The sequence below is a fragment of the Pongo pygmaeus genome, chromosome 19, assembly GCF_028885625.2.
Source record: "Pongo pygmaeus isolate AG05252 chromosome 19, NHGRI_mPonPyg2-v2.0_pri, whole genome shotgun sequence".
NCBI lineage: Eukaryota > Metazoa > Chordata > Mammalia > Primates > Hominidae > Pongo > Pongo pygmaeus.
Window position 1 is genome coordinate 63,683,374 of NC_072392.2, and position 26,914 is coordinate 63,710,287.

Sequence of the window (26,914 nt, forward strand, 5' to 3'; positions counted from 1 at the left end):
AACTCAGTCTCCAGAAGTACTTGATGTCTTCAATTCCTAAATCATTTTAGGGTCAAATCAACTTGTTCCTCATTGTGATTTTCCTCTGTCTTCACACACTTGGGCTTTACCTGCCTCTGCTCACAAATTTGTTTACTTTTCTCACCCATTTTTCTGTCCTTAGGTATTGTGGTTTTACTTGTATGTGTTTTTCTGTTTCTTGTTTTCATTATTATTTTGGGATGATTTTCAAGTGGAGATGGGATGAAAAATATCTTTTTTTCATCACTTAAAAACCAAAAGGTCATTTTTTTTCAGCAATACAGATGCTTTATAAATGATACAATGTTACGTCTATTATACAAGAAAAAATTAAATACTTAATAGTGACAAGAAGACAAAAAGTATTACATTCAAACATTACTGGTGGTAGAACAAATATATGTGCAAAATATCTCTGAAAAACAATTTATCAACATGTATCAAAAGTCCAAATCATTTGTGAGGATTTGGCTTAAGAAAAGAAAGAAAAACAGCTACATTCACAATGTTGATAAATACAGATTTGTAATATCAGCTACTGAGAAACCATGAAAATTCACAATAGTAGAAAGGCTTAATATTATAGTACAACAACTAAGTGGTACATTATGGTATCTTTAATAAGAATAGAGTTGACCCCTGAACAACATAGGCTTGAACTACACAGGTTCACTTATACATCAAGTTTTTTCAACCAAATGCATAAAAAATACAGTATTTGAGGGTTGGAAAAGCCACATATGTGGAGGGTAAACTTTTACTACATGTGGGTTCTGCAAGGCTGTCTATAAGATTGAGTATGGCTGGATTTGGGTATATGCAGGGGTCCTGGAAACAATTCCCCTCCCATACCAAGGGACGACTCTAATTAGGTAGCATCATAAAAATATGTACTATATTATATTAGCTGAAAAAGGATTAGAATTAATCTCACAGTAGTGAAATTGGAACTTCCATATTTTGTACTGTTTCTTTTGTCATTACTAAAGCAATATTTATGCAATAAATAAAAAATAAAAAGAATATGACAGAATGATGATATTTTAGAGCTGAAAGGTCCTAATGAAATTCTTCTTTCTGCTGACCCTGCCAGGTCAGTAATTCTAGCTGAGTTCTTGGGGTACTGATTAAGGAACTTGAAATGGATGTAGTTTTACTTTTCATTCTCTCCTTCTAAAGAACAGACACTCTTAATGAAAATGTGTCACAATAACTCTTGAATGATGATTCAGTGATAATACAACACAATAAACCTAATATTACCTCCAAAAGACACTGTCCCTTTTGAGTCTGCTTGTACTTGCTGTCTCAGGGCTTGGTGTTGTTCCTTTGTGGGCTGAATACCAAGATAATTTAGAGCCTGGAAGATAAAGGACTCATGAAAAGCAATTTTTCGAATCTCCAAAGAATAAAACTTTTCATTACAAACATTACAACCCAGGGAAAATAATCAATACCAGAAACAGTCGACCAGGATTAAACATCCAAGGGAAGTCAGCTATTTATGGATTAAGTGCCTATTAAAGATTAGCTTCCTGATTTTACTACTACCTCATTTTTTCCCCAAGACTAGCACTTTGGCTAATACCAAATTTATGACATTGTCCCAGAACCAAAAATCAAACTATTTCTTAGTTTATATGATTTGGCACAAGTAAAATGGCAAAAGAATCCTACTACATCAGATTTACAAGTGACACTCTAAAACATGAATTATATTTGGTTAACATCTTGTCTTTGAGAGCAGAACTGAAGTTGATAGGAATTAGGTTCAACATAAAATCTTCTAATGTTTGGCTTGTTAGGGGCAGGCTTACACAAATAGTAAACTAAAAAGCTTTCTCTGCCACTTACTTCTCTCTTTCATCAGATTCTTCCCCTTAAGGGAAAAGCTCTTTCTCCTTTTGGTATCCATTAGTGATTAAAAATTCAGAGACTGTTAATTGTATTCCAATGTCCATTCTCTCCTTGCTCCTTAGTAACCGAACCAACCACAATTTTCGGCTGAAAACACTGCCATGCAGCTAAAAGACATTTCCCAGCCCCTTGTACATCTCCATGCAGCCATGCAACTAACTAGGAAATAGCCAATGAGATACAAGGGGAAGTGCCATAGAGTACTACTAGGAAGTCTCCTTTCAAAAGTCGGGGTAAGCACTTCTTGTCCATGCGGATTAGTAAGGGAGAAAGAAAGGAAGGAAGGAAGGAAGGAAAGAAAGAAAGAGGGACTGATGGAATTTGAGCAGTTCTTTTGGTTCATGTGGTACCTCAGTAAAGATGGTGGAACAGAAAGATAATTGGAACATGGTCCCTGGCACTCTGAAACCTCCACGGCAGCCCTGGATTACCTTCTTTCAGGCTTCTTTTCGGTGTGAAAGAAATTTCTAAAGGAAACCACTGTTATTTTGAGTTCGCCAGTTATATATAGCAAAATCTAATCTTAACTAACGCAAAGGGACTGATCGGATGTCCTATTATTGGATATGGCAAGAGCATATATAGTGTCGATCACATCAAAACTAAAATGTAGGCAAAGTTTAGTATTGGTAATTATCTCTTACATATTTCTTCCTCCTTTAGAATCTTGTTCAATCATTTAGTATTTAATTCATCAAATAATTTATTTGGTGCCTACTATTTGTCAGCCACTAAACTATGCATAGGTGATAGATAAATGAAATATAGTCTCTCATCCCAAAGAGTTTATGGTCTCTAGGGTGAGAACAACTGTAAAGAAATAAGTAAAACATGTAATTTAATAGAAGTATGCATAGGGTATATTAATACACAAAGCAAATGGTTAATTTGTAAGTGAGCAATTTGGGAACAATGAAAGAAGAATGGTGAAAGAATATCAGGAAAGATTCTTTCAAAAATGATTCTTAAGCTCAGTCTAGCATCATCTGCTTATCTTGTATAGTAGTCAAGTATTTGCATTGCATAACATGGCATAATGATTTTTAGCTTCTGTATTTTTTTTCTCTTCAGTTATAAAAATGTTTCAAATATAAACACAAAAAAGAATAACACAAAGAACACCCATATACTCACTATCATCAGTTACTCATTGATATGTACTTAAAATTTATGTATATATTTTCAATAAATAAAACTATATATTTGGTTAAAAGTTTTTATAAATTGTTCCTCAGCAGGAACTACTATCCCAAGTATTCTTCCTAGTCTTAATTTAATGACATTTACTACATAAGCAAGTATCCCCTAATAATATGTACTCTTATTTTGTGCATTTAAGGTTTTACATCAAGAGCATAATCTTAAAGAGTAACTCTACAAATTATTTTTATTTTTCTCAATTTTATGATTTCATAATTGCTCAATATTGTCTCCAAAACTAGTTCACTTATTTTAACTGTGAATAGTAATCCATTGTATAAATTTATTGTAATTTATCATCCATTCCCTGATTAACAGGCTTTTATAACTACTCCAATCTGCTTTTTTTTTTTTAATTACAGAACATTATACATGTCTCTTTGTAAACATGTGTGAAAATTTCTCTACATTATATCCCTAGAAAAGGAAGTACTAAGCCATAGGGCACATATGGTCAATTTTATTAGACATTGTTGAATTGTTCTCCAAACTGGCTTCATCAATTTATGCACACCAGTAGTGAATAAGCATTTCTATTTTTCTACATTCTTTTTTTTTTTTGAGATTTAACAGCATCTGCTGTTTCCACTCTTTTATTTTGTCAATGTTGTATTTGAAATAGTATGCTGTTTGTTAATTTGAATTCCCCTAATTACAAGTGCAATTAAACATCGTTTACATGTTTATTAGCAATGTTTTTGACTCATAAATTATTTAAAATATGTTTTAAATTTTCATACATGAGGTTTTAAGAAGTATCTTTACTGATTTTGAATTTGGTTTCTGTCTTCCAGCTGTGACAACCAAAAATGTCTCCAGACATTGCCAAATGTCCCAAGAAGAAAAACTGTAGCCCTGCCCTTAAGAACCACTGCTCCAAAGACAATTGCTGTATTAACAATTGGTATCTAATTTTTCAGGTTTTTTTCTATGAGTACAGTACCTATAAATTTATAAAAATTGTGGATTTTTTGCAAAAATTGTCACACTATATATAGTGTTAATAATTATCAATATATGACTCCTTTCTATTCTGTACATTTTACAAATATTGCATGCTTTTTAAAATTGTTATGTTTGTACACTGTCTGAAATGAACTTTTTTTAAAGCATTCTCCTTCTGATAATCATTTAGATTATACACAATTTTTCACTATTGAACACAATGCTACAAAGTGCTAGTGCTCTTTGCTTTATGCCAATGACTTCAGCAGCTATAAGAATTATCTGGATTTTAAAAAAAATTATAAAATATTAATACAGAAGTTATAGAACATACTATAATAAGGTAATAGATATCTACTATCTTGCTTCTTAAAGCTTAGCACTCAACTATATTTACTTCAGTTTTTGAATGTAACCAAAACATTATAAAAACCCCTTTTGAACTTATTCCCAGAGGTAAGACTTACCATATATTTGATTTACTATTCCCATGAATTTTTTATTATATAATATTTGGTATATACTAAAAGCATATATGCAAAAAAAATGAGTTTTAAAGTAGGACAATAAAACACCTATGAATCCACTTAAGCAGCATAAAACTGTGAATACTGTTGGATTCATATCACAATATGGATATGGTATTTCACCAGAGGTAACCATACTAATGAGTTCTCAACTATTGATTTCTTCTTTATCATTCTTCATCTGTTTACTTTAAAATGGTTTTATCACATACATATGTATTCCTAACATGTTATTTTGTTTTACTAGTTTTTTAGCTTCATAAAAATGCTACAGATAGTTTTCTAAAACTTGCTTTTTTCACTCTACAGTAAGGCTTACTACACATTTCAAATCAGAAAGTGTGAGTTCAACTTTTTTCTTTTTTTATTAATTTTTTATTTCAATAGCTTTTGGGATACAAGTAGTTTCTGATTACATAGATGAACTGTATTAATGGTGAAGTCTGAGATTTTAGTTTACCTGTTTACCCGAGTAGTGTTCACTGTATTCAACATGTAGTTTTTTATCCCTTGCCCCACACACCATCCCCCTTCTGAGTCTCCAAAGTCCATTATTTCACTTCCTTTATGCTTGCCTTATGATACTCAAGGAACGTACTCTGGTATCTTGGGTGATAGGAAGGGCCATAGGGTTCCCACAAGTTTCTGTCCTTTGTGTTAAGCTACCAGAGTGGGTGGAGGGGCAAAGTCAGGTGGGAGCTGGGTCAGGCAAGTCCGTGCTCTGACTCCACCTGAAGGACAAGCAGTGGCCCCTGTGGGGTTTGGGGAGTGGTTCTCTGGCCACTGGCAGTAATGTTCTAGGTAGGAGCATAGGTGCCTCTGCTGCACAGAAGAGTTCACACAGGGAGTAGGGAGTAGCAGGTGGCAGTAAGCCTCACCTAGCTCCCATGCACTCGGCAATGCAGGTCTCTCAGTTGCAGTGTTGGCTAGCAGCACCTAGCTAAATTTCAGCTAGCTAAAATCAAAACTGCCCCAGGTCATAAGCCTTTCACATAGAGATGGGAACCCTAGGCTTTCAGGCTACACCCTTTCCAGTCTACTTGCAAAGCCAGGGTGTCCAAGCTCCTCTGCCTGAGGCCACAGCATACTTCCCACTTGCCCCCTTGTTCTTGACAAGGGAGTTCATCTGCATTTGAGATTATATTGTGAATTTCAGTTGGGAGCTTCTGTCAACCTGCAACTGCTGCCTGGGTTAGTTGGCCAACTTCCACAAAGTCCCCTGTAATGTAGAATCAGGAACGGCTTCCTTTGGTCCACAGGCTGCAAATGCACACTGTGCTCTTCCCACTGCCCCCTATATGAGTTCCAGTGCTGGGTAGGGTTAATGCCTTCCCCTGTGAGCTACACTGCCAGGTTCCCCAGTGGGGGTGTGTATCTCTACCCATCTTACACTCTTGGGACTTAGTTTTTTGGCTGGCTCATAGTGTAGGCTGAAGCCTCCTGCTTCTTTCAAAGGGTTTCGGGGTTTTATTCCATTTTCCTGTTAAGTTCCTATGTTGCTTCTTGGGAAAAGGTTCACAGTGTGAATATCTATACACTATTTTGTCTTTCCAAGGAGGACAGGCATGCTAATACCGCTCTCATCTACCATCTTGGGGGGAAAAAAAAAAAACAACTGTTTTCTTTTTCATGACTGTTTCAGCTATTTTGGGTCTTTCACATTTCCATACAAATGGATCCTTCTTTTAGGGTCACCTTATCCATTTCTGAAAAATAGCCAGCTGATATTTTGATAAAGATTGCATTAAATCTGTATACCGACATGGGGAGTATTGCCATCTTAATAATTAAGCTCATAGATTCATGAGGACAACATGTCTTTCCATTTATTTAGGTCTTCTTTAATTTCTTTCAATGATGGTTTGTAGTTTTAAGTATATAAGTCTTGCACTTCTTTTATTAAATTTATTCCTAAATATTTTATTCTTTTAGATGCTATTGTAAAAGATTTTCCACTCTGCATTGTTAGTGTATAGAAATACAATTGCTTCTTATATATGATCTTGTATTCTGTAAACTTGCTGAACTCATTTTTAGGTCTAATAATATTGTGGTGGATTCCTTAGGATTTCTTATATACAAGATCACATCATCTGGGAATAGAGGTAGTTTTAATTCTTCCTGCAATCTGGATGCTTTTTATTTCTTTTTCTTGTCTAATTATCCTGGCTAAAACCTCCAGCGCAATATAAAATAGAAGTGGCAAAGCAGACATCCTTGTCTTATCCCTGATGTTAGGAAGGAACCATCCAATTTTCTCCCATTAAGTATGATGTTAGCAGTAGGCTTACACAAATGTCCTTTTTGAGGTTTAGGAGATTCCTTTCTATTGTTAGTTTATTGGGTATTTTTTATCATGCAAGGGTGTTAGGTTTTCTCAGATATTTTTCTTGTGTCTATTGAGACCATCACGTAAAAGAATAAAAAAATCAAGTATCTGCTTTTAATAAAAAAAGACTATCAGGTGGTTTTGTCCTTTATTCTATTAACATGGTATTATATTGATTTTCTTATATTAAGCCAACTTTGCATTCCTGAAATAAATAGATGGGCTGGTACTATTTGTACAAAGATTTTTGGTTACTAATTCAATGTTTTTACTTGTTATAGTCTGTTTAGTTTTTCGATGTCTTCTTGAGTTAGTCTTGGTAGCTTGCATCTTTCTAGGAATTTCTCCATTTCATCTAGGTTACCTAATTAGATGGCATATAATTATTCATAGTATTCTCCTATAATTTTGTTTTATTTCATAAGGACAACAGTAATATCTATAACTTACTTTTTTTAAATTAAATTAAATTAAATTTAATTTTTTTTTTTGAGAAGGAGTCTCGCTCTGTCACCCAGGCTGGAGTACAGTGGTGAGATCTCGGCTCACTGCAAGCTCCGCCTCCCGGGTTCACGCCATTCTCCTGCCTCACCCTCCTGAGTAGCTGGGACTACAGGTGCCCGCCACCACACCTGGCTAATTTTTTGTATTTTTTTTTTTAGTAGAGACAGGGTTTCACTGTGTTAACCAGGATGGTTTCGATCTCCTGACCTCGTGATCCACCTGCCTCGGCCTCCCAAAGTGCTGGGATTACAGGTGTGAGCCACCGCGCCCAGCCATCTATAACTTACTAAAACATGACATTGTGAAATTTGGGCTGATGCAGGAGGCTCTTGTTCCTTCATTTTCCTTACTATATAGTATTCCTCATATAGTGATGATGATAATCATGCTACCATGGATTTATCAATTCTTTTATTGATGAACATTTAGACTGTCTCCTATCATTTATTCTTTGAAATAATGCTGATATATTCTTGTATCTATTGGTCAGGATGGTCTAGTTACACCATTGTTTCTCTAACCCCAAAGTCTTAGTAACCTAGAAAAGACAAAGGTACATTTTCTCCTTGCTAATGTTACATATCCAATGTGAGTCAGCTGGTTTCTCTTTCTCTGTATTTTTCACTTAGGAACCCTAGCTGTCAAAGCCTCCACCATCAGAAGTTTTGCTGCCTGCTAAAGCAGAGAGGAAAGAAATATGATGAAGTGCACGCTGGCTCTTTATTAAAGAACATGGGAAAGTACAATTGTATCACCGGCTGACAAGGAAGAGAACCTGATATAGCTGAAAAGCTCTGACTACTACTGCATTGTACATATCTCCTTATATGGTGGCACTAGAATTTCTCTAGTGTATATGTCTAGAAGTAGAATTTTGAGGTTAAACGATGTGAGCAGGTTCAGTTTTGCCAAATTGTTCTCTAAAGTTACAATCCCGTGAGTATCACATGAGAGTTCCCAGCTATTTCTCTATATCTTTGTAAAGAATTACTCTATGTTTGTCCACTTAATGAGCAGGCAATTGTACCTCACTGCTGCTTTATTTTCATTTTCGCAGAGGGCATATTTTCATATATTTAACTGCCATCAGTTTTTTACTTTTGTAAATAGTCCATTCATTTGTACCAATCATCTTTCTTTGGGGTTATCTCTATTTTCCTTGGGTTGCAGCATTTCTCTAGTGTTTTTTTTTGGAAAAGGGCAACCAGCCCTTGCAGAATCTTGTGTTTCTCTAAATAAAGATACCAGTTCTAGAATTCCATCTGAAAATGGCCTGAGGCCATGTTAAAACTGAGCCCCAATATCTAAGTCTGAGTCCTTCCTTGAGCCATATGATGTCAGTACTCACACAAGTGCTCACACAGTTCTGTTGTGAGATTTCCCTCCCTCCTCTCACCCATTCTTCTTTTTTTTCTTCCTTCCTAGCTTGACTACAAATTTTTAAAACTTCTTTGTTTTATTCATTGTTTCTATATACAGGTTTAGCATCTCTAATCCAAAAATACGAAATCGAAAATGCTCCCAAATCCAAAACTTTTTGAGTGCCAACATAACACCACAAATTGTCCACACGGGTGGCTGAGTCAACACCTTTGCTTTCTGATGGTGCAGTGTATATGAACTTTGTTTTATGGATAAAACTATTTTAAAACATTGTATAAAATTACTTTCAGGCTGTTTCTCAGGCGTAAATTTTCCTGTTTAGACTTAGGTCCCATTCCCACGATATCTCATTACATATACATGCAAATATTCCAAAATCTGAAAATATCAAAAATTTCAAACACTTCTGGTTCCCACCATTTTGGATAAGGGAGACTCAACCCTATAATTCATGGCAGGAGCGGCTTCTGGATTTCCTGGATTACACAATGTTGCCAGAATTAGAAGTTCTATTCCTAACTGTTCAAGGATTACATAGATACTTTTGAAAGTCCATTAAGAACTATGGACCTGCTCCCAGAATATAGCCATATATGCAAATTTTAATCTAGAATTTCTGGGGTTCATAAACTCCAAGTTAAGCATTTATGGCTCTAAGTTATGCCATTTAGTTATTACTAGGCAAAAATCAGTTTCCAGATATATATTTGAAATTTTCCATAATGAAGAGTTAAAAAATATACACTCACAAACACATATACCCACACATCGGTCACTTTCCTATTAAAAATGCTTCAATGGCTTTTTACTGAACTCAGAATAAAATCCAAAGACCTCACCTTGGCCTATAAAGAAATGATCTGATTATCTCCCTGACTTACATCATTAGTACCAATCCTTCCCTTGATCACATGATGCCAGGAACACATTTCTTTTTTTCTTAAAATAGTCCAGGCTCCATCCTGTCTTAGTACTTTTGCATTAACTGTTCCCTTACATCTCAGATGTTTTACCCTAGCACCATAATTCTCACGCTTCATGTCTCAGTTTAAATTTCACCTTCTCAGACAGCTCTTCCATGACTATCAATCTGAAATAATCTACCAGTCACTCTGTCTTATTGTCTGACATGTACTCTTGTTACTCACTTGCTTTTTGAATTTTCTACCTCCCCCACCACAATGAATTATAAATACCAGGAAACAACTTTTTGTCTTGTTTACCACCAATTTTACAGTGCCAAAACACTAAAGTGCCTCAACCAGAGGAAGTAAACAATAAATATTTGTTGAGTAAAAATAAATAACTTTGTAATCTTTGGTAATCTAAGATGGCTGAATTGGATTCACGTACAACCTCTTCTGACAACCTCCTTCATTGCCATGAGAATGACGGAAAGGACTAAAAAAAATAAAATAACAGAATGTATATATGCCTTGATACTGCATATTTTATGTTTTCATGATTAGAGAAATTCAAACAATCTATAAAGAAGTTAACAACATCTAAAAGTTCACTAGCAAGCAATAACCACTATTAATATTTTGGTACATAAAGCTTTCAGAATTTTATTGATGAACAAATCTATCTTAAAAAGGCACTCCTACAGAAGGGACAGAACTGAAAAAAAAAAGGCATTCCATGTCAACGAACACAGCTCTTAAATATATCATGTGTTATTAAATCAAGCTCCTATTGATTGCCATGAATTTTTCACTAATATAAACAATGCCACTGTGAACGGCCTTCCACATACGTCATTGTGCCCCTGTCCAATTATTTACTTAGGAAAATTTCTTAAATGAGGAATTATTGCCTGAAAATCATAGGCAAAATTCAAATTTTGATACATATTGTGAAACTATTCTTGAGTCATTTTTGTACGATACATTTTTAAGAAATCCTCATTTTTTTCTAAAAAATAACATAGTAATATTTTATAATTTTCGTGAAAGTTAAAATGTAACTATTTCTGATAATACAGAAAAGATCCTGGAGGAATCCCGCCAGTAACATTTTTAAAAATTACTAAATAATAATAAACAATAACACTCACAAACACCTTAAATGCTTGGGTCGGCTTAGGAGAGAGAGTGATACCAAAATTTATGAAGAAACAGGAATACGCAGAGGTAAGTAAGCATAAAGACAACGGGTGCCAATACCTTTTATAAAAAAATTATGATTATGATTATTTTTAGAGATAGGGTCTCACTCTTGCTGCAGTACAGTGGCATGATCGTGGCTCACTGCGGCCTGGAACTCCTGGGCTCAAGGGATCCTCCTCCCTCAGCCTCCCAAGTAGCTGGGACTACAGGTGTGTACTGCCACGACAGGCTAATTTTTTAAAAAATTTTTGAGATATGGGATCTCATTTTGCTGCCCAGGCTGGTCTCAAACTCCTGACTTCAAGCGATCCACTTGCCTTGGCCTCCCAAAGTGCTGAATTTACAGGCATAAGCCACCATGCCCACCCCAAGAATCTGCTAATTCTTGATGGCTTAAAACCCGCAAGCAGGAGGAAAGCACCTAGGGCCTAATACAGGGAGGCAGGATTAAATCACCCAAACAATGCTGGAACCTCATAGTGAACACTTTCAGTAAAATGGTAAACTAAGAAGAAAGCCCTACAGACATTACAGAATATGTCTTCCTTAGATCTGGGTGGAAGAAAAAATATTTTTCCTGAGAGTGTATAACTATAGCGATAGGTACAATAGTTTTATAGCCTGAAAAATCACAACTTGGGAATTTAGTTCCAGTAGTTCCTGATGTCTAAGAAACATACATATGTAAATCTTTTCCAGAGGTTTCATATATTAGCTTCAAAATCTGCAAAGATAAAATTCCACTTTTCATGAAAGTATAATTTTATTTTTAAATTTAATTTTTATTTTCTGAGATGGAGTTTCACTCTTGTCACCCAAGCTGGAGTGCAATGGCATGATCTCAGCTCACTGCAACCTCTGCCTCTCAGCTTCAAGAGATTCTCCTGCCTCAGCCTCCCAAGTAGCTGGGATTACAGGTGGGTGCCACCACGCCTGGCTAGTTTTTGTATTTTTAGTAGAGATGGTGCTTCACCATGTTGGCCAGCCTAGTATCAAACTCCTTTCCTCAAGTGATCCGCCTGCCTCGGCCTCCCAAAGTGCTGAGATTACAGGCGTGAGCCATCACACCCGGCCAAAAGTATAATTAAAAAAAATTCACAACATATGAGGGAATATGACATCATAAGCAAAAGTAAACATACAAACAAACAAACAGATTTGACAGCCAAAGACTGCAGCTACTGTATAGTTAGACATAGAATATGTTTATTTAACATATTTAAGTTAAAAAGGTGAATCAAGAATAAGAGTTAGGAATAATATATTACAAAAATACTAGGTAGACAATAACAAATTAGAAACTCAATGAATATGTGAAATAGCAGATGGTTGAAGAGAGTGAAGCAGAGAAATAATGTGTAGGAGAAAGAGTTGAAAATGCAGCATAGATAAGAAGATGCAAAATATAAAGGAGAGGCTTGAAAGACATGGAAGATGAGCAAGTCTGTCTAATAAATATGTAATTGAACTGATAACAGATAATAAAGAGAATTAAAGAGAGGCAATATTCAAAGTGATGCTAGCTGAGAATTTTGTAGAACCTAAAAAAGATATAAATCTTCAGATTTACGAAGTCTGAAAAATCCTAAATAGGCTAACATAAGAGAAATCAACACCTGGATACACCAAGGTGAAAATACAGAACACCAATAACAGGTAATATTTTCAAAAGCAGTCATAGTGAAAACACAGATCATTACAAAATAAACACAGAGCGACAGCTGAGTTCTCAAAATAGCAACAACACAAACCAGAAAAAATGAGAATAATAGCTTCAAAAATCTTAGAGACAATTACTGTGACCCTGGAATTATATGCCCAATAAAATTCTCTTTCAAAAATGAGGGCAAAATATTTTCAGAAAAATAAAAAAATGAGAGTTTTCTAACAACCTATACCAAAAGAACATTTAAAGGGGTTACTTAGAGAAAAGGGAAAATGACCACCCAAAATGTCAGAAATGCAGAATAGAACAATGAATAAAGAATATAGTAAACATGGGCAAATCTAAATTATCATTGACTACAAGATTATAATAATAATTCATAATTTATAAAACTAAACAAAGACATTAATAATTCCTAATTTGTAAGACTAAACAAAGATAGGCCAAAACTAAAATATTGGACAATTGTAGGTATACAAATTGAGAAGAGGGTGATCAGAATTAATGTATTGTACAGCTTTGTATGTTCAAAGGAATTCTGATTAACTTTAGACTTTTAAGTTAAATGTGCATGTTAAAATCTTAAGGAAATCACTAAAAGAATAGCAAGAGAAGACACAATTTTCAAACAAGTTGGAGGTAAGAAGTAAAATGCAAAAGCAATTAATCAAATAATCAAACATAATCAAACCAAAAGAATACAATAAAAAGGGGGAATAAAAGAAGTGATAAAAAAGGAGAACAAAATAAATTTAAAAAATAAGATGGCAGAAATATATCGAACTATATTATAATTAGAATAAATGTAAAGTATATGAAGCAAGGAGAACTCTTACATAAGACTAGTAGGAATGACAATTGAGAAAACTACTTCAGAAAACAATTAACTAATCCAACAATTATTTTTTCAGCACATACTATGAGCCAAGCATTTTTGTAGGAGCTGAAAACACAGAAGCAAAAATTTTAGCAACACCTTGTCAGGCCTCTGAGTTCAAGCTAAGCCATCATATCCCCAGTGACCTGCACGTATACATCCAGATGGCCTGAAGCAACTGAAGATCCACAGAAGTGAAAATAGCTTAACTGATGACATTCCACCATTGTGATTTGTTTCTGCCCCACCCTAACTGATCAATGTTCTTTATAATCTCCCCCACCCTTAAGAAGTTTCTTTGTAATTCTCCCCACCCTTGAGAATGTATTTTGTGAGAACCACCCCCTGACCCCAAAACATTACTCTTAACTCCACCACCTATCCCAAAACCTATAAGAACCAATGATAATTCCACCACCCTTTGCTGACTCCTTTTTCGGACTCAGCCCATTTGCACTCAGGTGAAATAAACAGCCTTGTTGCTTACACAAAGCCTGTTTGGTGGTCTCTTCACACGGATGCATGAAACACACCTCATGTAAATTGAAAATAAACAAACTCGGACTACCTTCTTTGGGTCCCCTCCCTTTCTATGGGAGCTCTGTTTTCACTCTATTAAATCTTGCAACTGCACTCTTCTGGTCCGTGTTTGTTATGGCTGGAGCTGAGCTTTCGCTCCCCGCCCACCACTGCTGTTTGCCGCCGTCGCAGACCCGCTGCTGACTTCCATCCCTCTCAGTCCGGCAGGGTGTCCGCTGTGCTCCTGATCCAGCAAGGTGCCCATTGCCGCTCCTGTTCGGGCTAAAGGCTTGCCATTGTTCCTGCATGGCTAAGTGCCAGGGTTCGTCCTAATTGAGCCCAACACTAGTCACTGGGTTCCCCGGGTTCCCTTCTGTGACCCACAGCTTCTAACAGGGCTCTAACACTCACCACATGGCCCAAGATTCCATTCCTTGGAATCCGTGAGGCCAAGAACCCAAGGTCAGAGAACACAAGGCTTGCCACCGTCTTGGAAGTGGCCCACCACCATCTTGGGAGCCCTGGGAGCGAGGACCCCCAGTAACATTTTGGCGACCATGAAGGGACCTCCAAAGCGGTGAGTAATATTGGACCACTTTTGCTTGCTATTCTGTCCTATCTTTCCTTAGAATTGGAGGAAAATACTGGGCACCTGTCAGCCAGTTAAAAACGATTAGCATGGCCGCCAGACTTAAGACTCAGGTGTGAGGCTGTCTGGGGGAGGGCTTTCTAACAACTCCCAACCCTTCTGGGTTGGGAGCATTCGTCTGCCTAGAACTAGCTTCCGCTTTCAATTTTCTTGGGGAAGCCAAGGGCCGACTGGAGGCAGAAAGCTGTCGTCCCGAACTCCCAGCGTTAGCCAGTTGAGATCATGGCGCAGCCAGAAGTCTCTGTTCAACAGTCGCCCACGCGTGCACTCCTACCTTTCCTTCTAACCCATACCTCCTGGGTCCCGACCACGACTTTCTTGAAAGTGTAGCCCCCAAATTCTTCTTACCTCTGAATCTACTTCCTCTGATCCCTGCCTCCTAGGTACTAATGATTCAGACTTTCATTTCCTCTAGCAAGTTGTATCTCCAAAGGGATCTAAGGAAGCTCTACGCTGCTGCGTCCTTAGGCATCTAGGCTATAAACCCAGGGAGTCTTGTCCCTGGTGTCTTGTCCCTCCCAATTTAGGCATACAGCTCTTGACATGGGCAGTCATGTAGGACCCATTCCTCATCACCCTTGCCAGGGCCCCAAGTTTGTAAATGGCTAAGAGAAAAGAGACAGAGAGACAAACAGAGAGAGAGACAGAGAGGAGAGAGACAGAGGCAGAGAGGAGAGAGACAGGCAGAGAGGCAAAAGAGACAGAGGAGAAAAAGGGAGTCAAAGAGAGAAAGAAAGAGAAAGATAGAAATAGTAAAAAAACAGTGTGCCCTATTCCTTTAAAATCCAGGGTAAATTTAAAACCTGTAATTGATAATTGAAGGTCTTCTCCGTGACCCTATAACACTCCAATACTACCTTGTTGTCAGTGCAAATAAGGGTGTAGCCTGAAAATACTGAGACCACTGACAACCCGTAGCCTTCCTATCAAAAATCCTTAACCCAGTAACCCGCAGACGGCCCAGAGGCATTCAATCTGTAGTGGCAACTGCTTTGCTAACAGAAGTAGAAAAGTAACTTTTAGAGGAAACCTCATTGTGAACACACCTCACCAGTTCAGAATTATTCTAAGTCAAAAAAGCAAAAAGGTAGCTTACTAACTCAAAAATCTTAAAAGTATGGGGCTATTCTGTTAGAAAAAGGTAATTTAACACCACTGATAATTCCCTTAACACAGCAGATTTCCTTACAGGGGATTTAAATCTTAATTACCATACAAAGGTCCAACCAGACCTAGGAGGAACTCCCTTCAGGACGATAGATGGTTCCTTCCAGGTGATTGAGGAAAAACCCACAATGGGTATTCAGTAATTGATAGCGAGAATCTTGTGGAAGCAGATTTAGAAAAATTGCCTAATAATTGGTCTCCTCAAACGTGAGAGCTGTTTGCACTCAGCCAAGCCTTAAAGTACTTACAGAATCAAAAAGACTATCTCAATCCTGACTCCAAAGGTTACCTACACCCTCTCTGAAACGAATTTGCATAAGAACTATTTATGGGAATGCATTTTGATGGGGCAGCTGGGTTGTTATGAAATACTCAGGAACCCAGCCCAGCTCTAGGACTCACCCCTGAGCACAAAGGCAACATTGGACACGCTGGTAAAGGACTAGAATCCAGCAGCCTGGACCCCTTTCTTTGTGGTCTAGAAAGGCGAGAAAATAGGAGCAGGACTGCTATATAGGTGAGCGTAACTAAACCGATAAACAGAGGTCCATGGGTGGTGACGCACCCTGGAAAGGAATAAGCATTAGGACCATAAAGGACGCTCTAGGACTAATGCTCATTGGAAAATGAGTAGGGGTGCTGGCATCCCTATGTTCTTTTTTCAGAAGAGAAACGTTCTCTCCAAGGCAAAAACGCCCCTAAGATGTATTCTGGAGAACTGGGACCAATTTGACCCTCAGACGCTACGACTTATATTCTTCTGCAGTACTGCCTGGCCATGATATCCTCTTCAAGGGGGAGAAACCTGGCCTCCTGAGGGAAATATAAATTATAACACCATCTTACAGCTAGACCTCTTTTGTAGAAAAGAAGGCAAATTGACTGAAGTGCCATATGTACAAACTTTCTTTTCATTAAGAGACAACTCGCAATTATGTAAAAAGTATGATTTATGCCCTACAGGAAGCCCTCAGAGTCTACCTCCCTACCCCAGTGTCCCCCTGACTCCTTCCCCAACTAATAAGGACCCCCCCTTCAACCCAAACGGTACAAAAGGAGATAGACAAAGGGGTAAACAACGAACCAAAGAGTGCCAGTACTCCCTGATTATGCCCACTCCAAGCAGTGGGAGGAGGAGAATTTGGTGCAGCCAGAGTGCATGTACCTTTTTCTCTCTCAGACTTAATAGACCTAGGTAAATTCTCATATAACCCTGATGGCTATACTGATGCTTTACAAGGGTTAGGACAATCCTTTGATCTGATATGGAGAGATATAATGTTACTGCTAAATCAGACACTAACCCCAAATGAGAGAAGTGCCGCCATAACTGCAGCCCGAGAGTTTGGCAATCTCTGGTATCTCAGTTAGGTCAACGATAGGATGACAACAGAGGAAAGAGAACGATTCCCCACAGGCCAGCAGGCAGTTCCCAGTGCAGACCCTCACTGGGACACAGAATCAGAACATGGAGATTGGTGCCACAGACATTTGCTAACTTGCGTGCTAGAAGGACTAAGGAAAACTAGGAAGAAGCCTGTGAATTATTCACTGATGTCCACTATAACACAAGGAAAGGAAGAAAATCCTACCGCCTTTTTGGAGAGACTAAGGGAGGCATTGAGAAAGCATACCTCTCTGTCACCTGACTCTACTGAAGGCCAACTAATCTTAAAGGATAAGTTTATCACTCAGTCAGCTGCAGACATTAGAAAAAACTTCAAAGTCCGCCTTAGGCCCAGAGCAAAACTTAGAAACCCTAATGAACTTGGCAACTTCGGTTTTTTATAATAGAGATCAGGAGGAGCAGGCAGAATGGGACAAACGGGATAAAAAAAAAAAAAAAGGCCACCACTTTAGTCATGGCCCTCAGGCAAGCAGACTTTGGCGACTCTGGAAAAGGGAAAAGCTGGGCAAATTGAATGCCTAATAGGGCTTGCTTCCACTGTGGCCTACGAGGACACTTTAAAAAAGATTGTCCAAGTAGAAATAAGCTGCCCCCTTGTCCATACCCCTTATGTCAAGGGAATCACTGGAAGGCCAATTGCCCCAGGGGACAAAGGTCCTCTGAGTCAGAAGCCACTAACCAGATGGATCCAGCAGCAGGACTGAAGGTGCCCGGGGAAGTGCCAGCCCATGCCATCACCTTCACAGAGCCCCGGGTATGCTTGACCATTAAGGGCCAGGAGGTTAACTGTCTCCTGGACACTGGTGTGGCCTTCTCAGTCTTAATCTCCTGTCCCAGACAACTGTCCTCCAGGTCTGTCACCATCCAAGGGGTCCTAGGACAGCCAGTCACTAGATCACTTCTCCCAGTCACTAAGTTGTAACTAGGGAATTTGACTCTTTTCACATGCTTTTCTAATTATGCCTGAAAGCCCTACTCCCTTGTTAGGGAGAGACATTCTAGCAAAAGCAGGGGCCATTATACACCTGAACATAGGAGAAGGAACACCCATTTGTTGTCCCCTGCTTGAGGAAGGAATTAATCCTGAAGTCTGGACAACAGGAGGACAATATGGATGAGCAAAGAATGCCTGTCCTGTTCAAATTAAACTAAAGGATTCTGCCTCCCTTCCCCCAAAGGCAGTACCCCCTTAGAACCAAGGCCTAACAAGGACTCAAAAAAATTGTTAAGGACCTAAAAACCCAAGGTCTAGTAAAACCATGCAATAGCCCTGCAATACTCCAATTTTAGGAGTACAGAAACCCAATGGACAGTGGAGGTTAGTGCAAGATCTCAGGATTATCAATGAGGCCGTTGTCCCTCTATACCCAGCTGTACCTAACCCTTATACTCTGCTTTCCCAAATACCAGAGGAATCAGAGTGGTTTACAGTCCTGGACCTTAAGGATGCCTTTTTCTGCATCCCTGTACGTCCTGACTCTCAATTCTTGTTTGCCTTTGAAGATCCTTCAAACCCAATGTCTCAACTCACCTGGAGTGTTTTACCTCAAGGGTTCAGGGATAGCCCCCATCTATTTGGCCAGGCATTAGCCCAAGACTTGAGCCAGTTATCACACCTGGACACTCTTGTCCTTCAGTACGTGGATGATTTACTTTTAGCTGGCTGTTCAGAAACCTTGTGCCATCAAGCCACCCAAGCGCTCTTAAATTTCCTCGCCACCTGTGGCTACAAGGTTTCCAAACAGGAGGCTTAGCTCTGCTCACAACAGGTTAAATACTTAGGGCTAAAATTATCCAAAGGCACCAAGGCCCTCGGTGAGGAACGTATCCAGCCTATACTGGCTTATCCTCATCTCAAAACCCTAAAGCAACTAAGAGGGTTCCTTGGCATAAGAGGCTTCTGCCGAATATGGATTCCCAGGTATGGTGAAATAGCCAGGCCATTATATACAGTAATTAAGGAAACTCAGAAAGCCAATATCCATTTAGTAAGATGGATATCTGAAGCAAAAGTGGCTTTCCAGGCCCTAAAGAAGGCCTTAACCCAAGTCCCAGTGTTAAGCTTGCCAATGGGGCAAGATTTTTCTTTATATGTCACAGAAAAAACAAATAGCTCTGGGACTACTTACACAGGTCCAAGGGACAAGCTTGCAACCCGTATAAATTGACGTAGTGGCAAAGGGTTGGCCTCATTGTTTATGGGTAGTGGTGGCAGTAGCAGTCTTAGTATCTGAAGCAGTTAAAATAATACAGGGAAGAGATCTTACTGTGTGGACATCTCATGATGTGAACAGCATACTCACTGCTAAAGGAGACTTGTGGCTGTCAGACAACTGTTTACTTAAATACCAGGCTCTATTACTTGAAAGGCCAGTGCTGCAACTGTGCACCTGTGCAACTCTTAACCCAGCCACATTTCTTCCAGACAATGAAGATAGAACATAACTGTCAACAAATAATTTCTCAAACCTACGCCATTCGAGGGGACCTTCTACAGGCTCCCTTGACTGATCCCAACCTGAACTTTTATACTGATGGAAGTTCCTTTGTAGAAAAAGGACTTCAAAAAGCGGGGTATGCAGTGGTCAGTGATAATGGAATACTTGAAAGTAATCCCCTCACTCCAGGAACTAGTGCTTAGCTGGCAGAACTAATAGCCCTCACTGGGGCACTAGAATTAGGAGAAGGAAAAAGGGTAAATATATATACAGACTCTGAGTATGGTTACCTAGTCCTCCATGCCCATGAGGCAATATGGAGAGAAAGGGAATTCCTAACTTCCGAGGGAACACCTATCACACATCAGGAAGCCATTAGGAGATTATTACTGGCAATACAGAAACCTAAAGAGGTGGCAGTCTTACACTGCTGGGGTCATCAGAAAGGAAAGGAAAGGGAAATAGAAGGGAACTGCCAAGCAGATATTGAAGCAAAAAGAGCTGCAAGGCAGGACCCTCCATTAGAAATGCTTATAGAAGGAACCCTACTATGGGGTAATCCCCTCTGGGAAACGAAGCCCCAGTACTCAGAAGAAGAAATAGAATGGGGAACCTCATGAGGACACAGTTTCCTCCCCTCAAGATGGCTAGCCACCGAAGAAGGAAAAATACTTTTGCCTGCAGCTAACCAATGGTGCACTGTGAAGTGTGCCGAAGAAATAATCCCCTGCGCTGCAGGCTACACATTTCAATCCCTGTGTCTTTAAACTCCTTATTAAGTTTGTCTCTTCCAGAATCGAAGCTGTAAAACTATAAATAGTTCTTCAAATGGAGTGCCTGATGCAGTCCATGACTAAGATCTACCGCGGACCCCTGGACCAGCCTGCTAGCCCATGCTCCAATGTTAATGACATCGAAGGCACCCCTCCTGAGGAAATCTCAACTGCACAAATCCTACTACACCCCAATTCAGCAGGAAGCAGTTAGAGCGGTCGTCGGCCAATCTCCCCAGTGGCACTTGGGTTTTCCTGTTGAGAGGGGGGACTGAGAGACAGGACTAGCTGGATTTCCTAGGCCGACTAAGAATCCCTAAGCCTAGCTGAGAAGGTGACCGCATTCACTTTTAAACACGGGGCTTGCAACTTAGCTCACAACCGACCAATCGGGTAGTAAAGAGAGCTCACTAAAATGCTAATTAGGCAAAAACAGGAGGTAAAGAAATAGCCAATAATTTATTGCCCCAGAGTACAGCAGGAAGGACAATGATCAGGATATAAACCCATGCGTTCGAGCTGCCAACGGCTACCCTCTTTGGGTCCCCTCCCTTTGTTATGGGAGCTCTGTTTTCACTCTATTAAACTGTGCAACTGCAAAGAAAAAAAAAAAAGAAAGAAAATGAACAAACTCTTTGATCCCACAGTACTTAAATTAACTGAAAATTTTTAAAAAATACAGAAATGACAAACTCAAAATTTCCTCTCTTTTGGGGAGAGGTACATATGATCAAGAAGAAATACATTACCAATGTCAAAGGTTCTGATTCTTAAGTTGGGTGATGGGTAAATGTGTGTTTTATTATTCTTTAAACTGTATGTGTATAATACATACATTCTTGTACATGATTAATGTTTTAATATAAAGAAAACAATTTTATAAAAATAATGCAAATAAAGTGTCTATCATAGAAGGTGCTCAATATATGGTAATTCTTACATTAAGTAATAATAAAATTACACAATGCAATTAACTATAGTGTACATTGATCTAGAGCTAAGCTTAGTAATAAATGAAAGTTTTGTTGAAAGTAAAATTCACACTAGATGAATACCGCATGTCATGTTAGGTAAGCTCTTAAATTTAAGTTGGAAGTAACATGTTTTATCAAAGAGTAGGTCCCATATGTAAGCAGAGTATGTATGGGGAAAAAAGTAAAATAAAAAGTTGGTTCCAATAATTTATTAAATGACTAAGATCATCTTTTAACCTGAAGCAAAAATAAAAGTTTGTTAATTAGACAAATAAATGTACTTAAGTTTTTCTGATGTCTGAATGATGAATTTTAAAAATTACTTTGTTACAATATTAGTCACACACCTTTCAGCCTAATACAAAGAACATTTCATTAACTATAATGAGACATTGGGTATGCCATTGCTCTCTACAGTTTTCTTGAAATGTTACAGAAATGGCAAGAGGTAAAAGTAAATATCAGCGAAATGGCATCCATATCCCAGAGCATCTTCCATAGGTATAAATATACAGATAATGCAGAGGTACGATATTTGGATTTCAAGCCAAGCAATAAATTGTATCCCTATTTACTAAGTTTATAATACATATTTATAAGTTTAATATTAGAAGACTTCATGACAATGCCACATGTATATATACATATGTCTGAACATATATATGTTTGTATGTGTGTGTATATATATATGACATTGTCTTGACAGGCAATTTCCTTAATCAAATTCTAACCTCTCTGCTTTCCTTAAAAATTGTACTGGGTAGGCTAATTACTTAATACATTCATAATTAGTAAACATCCTTTCCTTGTGAAATTTTATTAAAACACCAATTTTCGAGCTGCCACATGTAATGTTTATAGAAGATTAAAAAATATACTATTGTATTTTATTTTATTTTAAATACCTGATCACATTGGCTTTATTTATTACTGAATAGGAATATGTTAAAACATAATGGACAATAAAGCTGAATCTGTCTACAAAGTAGCAACCAAAAGAGAAGGACCTATTTCAAGCTGAGGTGATACTGATATTATGACATTAATATCAGTATGTACAAAACAAGTAATAGCTTTTACTTGTTTTGTATTGCATCAGTAATGCAAAACAAGAAGAGTAGCTCAAGAAATAATTTGGGTGGATAGATGATAATGTAGATTTCACGAAAAAAGTTATTAAGAGAAATATAGTTTCAAACTGAAAAAAAGAATGCTCTACTAAATAAAATTAACAAGTCTATCTTGATTAAGAGCAGAGGCTGAATTTATATCAAATGTGGGTTTCTTTGATGTAAAACTGGCATTTAACTTTTCCACAAAAATAATTTGTTTAGGCTTAAAGGGGAACCAAAACTGGAATTTGGATTTAATGGCCAAGCAACTCATAGTTCTCAGAATCAATACAAATTTCGATTTTCATACCTCTAAGAATATTAATCAGATTAAAAATAATATCATGTGCTAGAAAAATTTAAACTAAGTAAAATAACAAAGTCTTTCAGGTAAAGCAGTTAGCTGGATAAATTTCTCCTTATCCAGAAGAATGGTATTAAATCTTGGATGTTCAGAAATGTATACTAAATCAATATCATTGAATAATTATTCCTTTCTAGATATGTAATAGTCATGCTTTTAAACTTCAAACACTCTATTTTTGAAAATATTACCATTAACTGATTGCAGACCAAGCATTAGCCAGAACTTACATTTTAGCCACAAACATAAACACACGTTACAAAAGATACTCAGGATTTTGAAAGTATAAAGGAGACATCTCAAGTATCTAATTAATTGGAAAATTTTATGGAGCACAAAGCAGCTATTTAAACACTAATAGGTACTACAGGGTCTGTGGTGAAGACACTTATAATTTCATTGATAAAACAAGATATAGAAAAGATTATAGGGCACCAAAAAGTGAAGGTAAGTGCTACTAATGTGCAAAAGAAGGCGATGTTGGTCCGAACTATAATAGTTAGCAAAGTCTGAATGAAGGAGATGGAATTGAATGACAAAATCCAGGACATGCTGCCTCAAAGTATGGCACTTTGGTGTTCAAGAAAACAGCAGAAGCAGGAAGGTCTTTCTTACCTTCTCTCACCTTTTCTCCCCTGAAGTGGGCCATAAAACCCAGCTGATCCTCCCCTAAAAGTAGATTAAAAGACCCTCATTCCAGAGAGGACTTCCCTATACCCAGAGGAAGGGAAATATCTTCAACTCTGAAGACACAGAGATGTTAAGAATCTGAACAAACAGGCCTTGCTATGCTCCCCCCAGTTTATTACCATTAGATTACACCCTTTTGTGCTCCAATTACACTTCTGTATGACTGTTCATAAAAATACAGTTTTCCCTGTTTCTTTGGGTTTTCATTTCTGAAGGTTCTCATGTCATGTAAAACATACATTAAATAAATCTGCATGCTATTTTCTTGTTAATCTGTCTTTTGTTATAGGTGTCTTAGCCATGAATCTACTGATGGGTGAGAAATCTTTTCTCCCCTGTTTGAGTTAGAATTTAGATAAGATTCAAATTGGCAATGAGAAAGGACTATCATAGGACCAAGCAAAGGTGGGGATATGGGAATAAACAGATTGTGTGCTTTATTTTAGCTATGCATTTTTATACTCTTCCTAAAATGTAAAAATGCTTTATCTTCAAAAAATGACTGGAAGGTAGAGGTTGTGGTCTTTCAGCAGTATATCCATTTTACATAAAAAAAAAAAAGTGACTTATTTTTCCCTTCAGATCCCTGGTAATCTGATAAGAAATGCTTTCGAGTGCTTTTCTGCCTTTAATTTTTCTTTTTCAATCATCTTAAGGTTCTTTTACATGAGAGTCTCAATGTTACACTTTCCCCAGGACTATTTTTCAGTGCTTTAGTATATTGCCACCATCTTTCTGTATTTAGTGGACATCTGACTATTTTGTTCTTTAAAATTTTGTTTCCCTTTACTTGAAAAAAATTGAATAATGGACTATTACTTGATTGCATTTATTGCCATTATGAAGCCTCATCTACTTTGCATTAATTTCTTACATCTTTCCATTTATTCTAGACTGTAAAAATCACATTTGTCTTATTCTCAGAGGAGAAAACTGTTTGATCCAAATGCCAATTTAGTTATGAAAGATCTTATTTCTATTTTGTACTAGTGAACCACCATGAACTACCAAATTCAAACGTGAATTAAATAATTTAAATCCAAACTGCCATTCATTTAATTGTAAATAAGTAACTTCAAGAAACTAATGACTCCAGTACTTTATCCTCTCAAAGAAGAATACTTCTTTCCTGTTTTTGTCTTACGGAAGAAAAATGAAAATTTAAAGGATTTACCATTTCCAGTTTCTCTGCCTTAAAGCGAACAGAGGGATTTAGGGAGATCTTTTCTTGTAGTCCATAATTTTCAGTCCAGGCAGAAGCAACATCTAAGAGACAACAGGGTGCACATTAATTGGGAACTTAATTGGAACCGAAATTTTCATTTGACAGGATATGTTGTGAGTTCCTGCTGTTCAAAAATAATTCTAGCTAATCAGTTAGCAGCTTTTAGCTTTGTTTCCATAATAATTTTTTCTTTTTTCTTTCTTTCTTTTTTTTTTTTTTTTTTTGGGACAGAGTCTCACTCTGTTGCCCAGGCTGGAGTGCAGTGGCACGATCTTGGCTCAATGTCTGCCTCCTGGGTTCAAGTGATTCTCCTGCCTCAGCCTCCCGAGTAGCTGGGACTACAGGTGCATGCCACCACACCTGGCTAATTTTTGTATTTTTAGTTAGAGACAGGGTTTCACTATGTTGGCCAGGCTGGTCTTGAACTCCTGACCTCAGGTGATCCGCCTGCCTCAGCCTCCCAAACTGCCAGGATTACAGGAGTGAGCCACCACACCCGGCCAGTTTTCATAATTTTTTTAAGTCTAAATTTTTTATATAAGCTGGCTTCACTTAAGTCCTAAGATATAAGAGTAGCCAATTATGCATTGTGAAGTCCCACAGATATATTAACTTAAAAGACAAACATACATCCCACCACTACTACATCACCACAATGCCTTAAAAAGATAAAAAGTCTTTTTGTTCAAAGATGTTGGTATTTTTTTGACTGGTAAAAGTGTTTTGTGATGTGTATTCTGGAAGTACTCTGGAAAAAACCATAAATGCAAGTCATTTCAAGTTTGCACATAAAGTATAATAAAGATTCTGTACTTTGAGCTAAAAATCTTATCTCTTATTTTAAAGACAGGTTACATTTCAAGTAGCATAAATAAATTTGCAAGAGCTAAAAGTCATACACTTCTTACCCATTTTCCTACATCTTCTCAATATACCCTGATTATTTAAACGAGCCTTTGTCCTTATTGCATGAATAAAAAAGATGCTACAAAAGACCAGAACTTGAAATACTGTATGTTTTAATATGCCAAAGTTTGTAAAACAAATTCCTGTAATTCATGTTGATCTTACTATCTAAATTGCCACTATTCTAAATACACTTTTAAATGATATTTTACTAGTTCTACATAGAAACAAGAGGAAGAAGAAAAATCTTTGGAAAATGTCACATCTTTATGCAGTGTTTTAATTTTTTAAAATTTCTCAGAGCATCTGTCTCTAAGTACAAAATGATTTGCATTCTCTTAAGAACATAAGAAGTGCATATGAAAATAAATAGTCTTCCTCTAAACCTTTAACACATCCTTAACATTCTATGTAAAATCTTTAATATAGCTTATAGGTGTCAAGATCATAAAAAAATGGATGCTGACTTTTAGCTTCAAATGGAATTAAACTTTGAAAAAGACTGATTTTAGTATTAAATAGAATTTTTACAATTCTGATAAAAGTAAGTGAATCTCCTTTGTAATCATGATACCTAATTGTTGGCTATGAAATTAAAAATAATATATACATAGTGTATATATATATATATATACACACACACATACATATATACATATTATACACATATACATATATGGGTATGCATATATATACACACATATACATATATACACACATACACATATAATTTTTTTATATACATACATATAATTTTTTTTCCTCTCCTAAGAGAAATCTTGTGCCAAACCTAAAGTGTAGTATAAAGATCAGCATGGAGTGGAATGATATGGAAGACCAACCAGCAGATAACTTTATTTTTCATCCTTTAAGGTTTGGATATGTGAAGCTTGTCAATGACTTCCAGCTTGGTGTTTGGCCTGCAATTAAGGCACATTAACACTAGGCGGACCCAAGTGAACCTGATTATGGTCTCAAAGACTAAACCTGGGCTTGAATTATTCATTTCAAGTGTTAAGTGATTGGAAGAGTTGCAGAGGGGAGAGCAAGGGGGAGAGAGGAGAATGAGAGAAGGTGAGACAGGAACACCCACAACATTCACACACTGAGGAATGTATTCTCACTTACGTTTTCCTACCTCAAAGCATAAAAATTTGCTATATCTAACAGTGAAAAGAACAGAAGCTCCTACTTATGCTTACTTCTATCTAA

At 37.3% G+C, this 26,914-nt stretch overlaps 1 protein-coding gene across 8 annotated transcripts in view; it reads right to left on the reverse strand.

Moving 5' to 3' along the window:
• STXBP4 (syntaxin binding protein 4) overlaps window positions 1–26,914 on the reverse strand; it is a 187,693-nt gene that overhangs the window by 124,107 nt on the left and 36,672 nt on the right. For all 8 annotated transcript variants that reach the window (XR_010124586.1, XR_008494944.2, XM_054456389.2 and 5 more), the window contains exons 8-9: window positions 24,746–24,837; window positions 1,285–1,381 (exon numbers count right to left, since the gene is read on the reverse strand). Coding sequence is in view for 6 of the 8 variants with exons in the window: in XM_054456389.2 (XP_054312364.1) it covers window positions 1,285–1,381; window positions 24,746–24,837 (189 nt within the window). In the remaining 2 variants the exon portion in view is untranslated. The remainder of the gene's footprint in view (window positions 1–1,284; window positions 1,382–24,745; window positions 24,838–26,914) is intronic.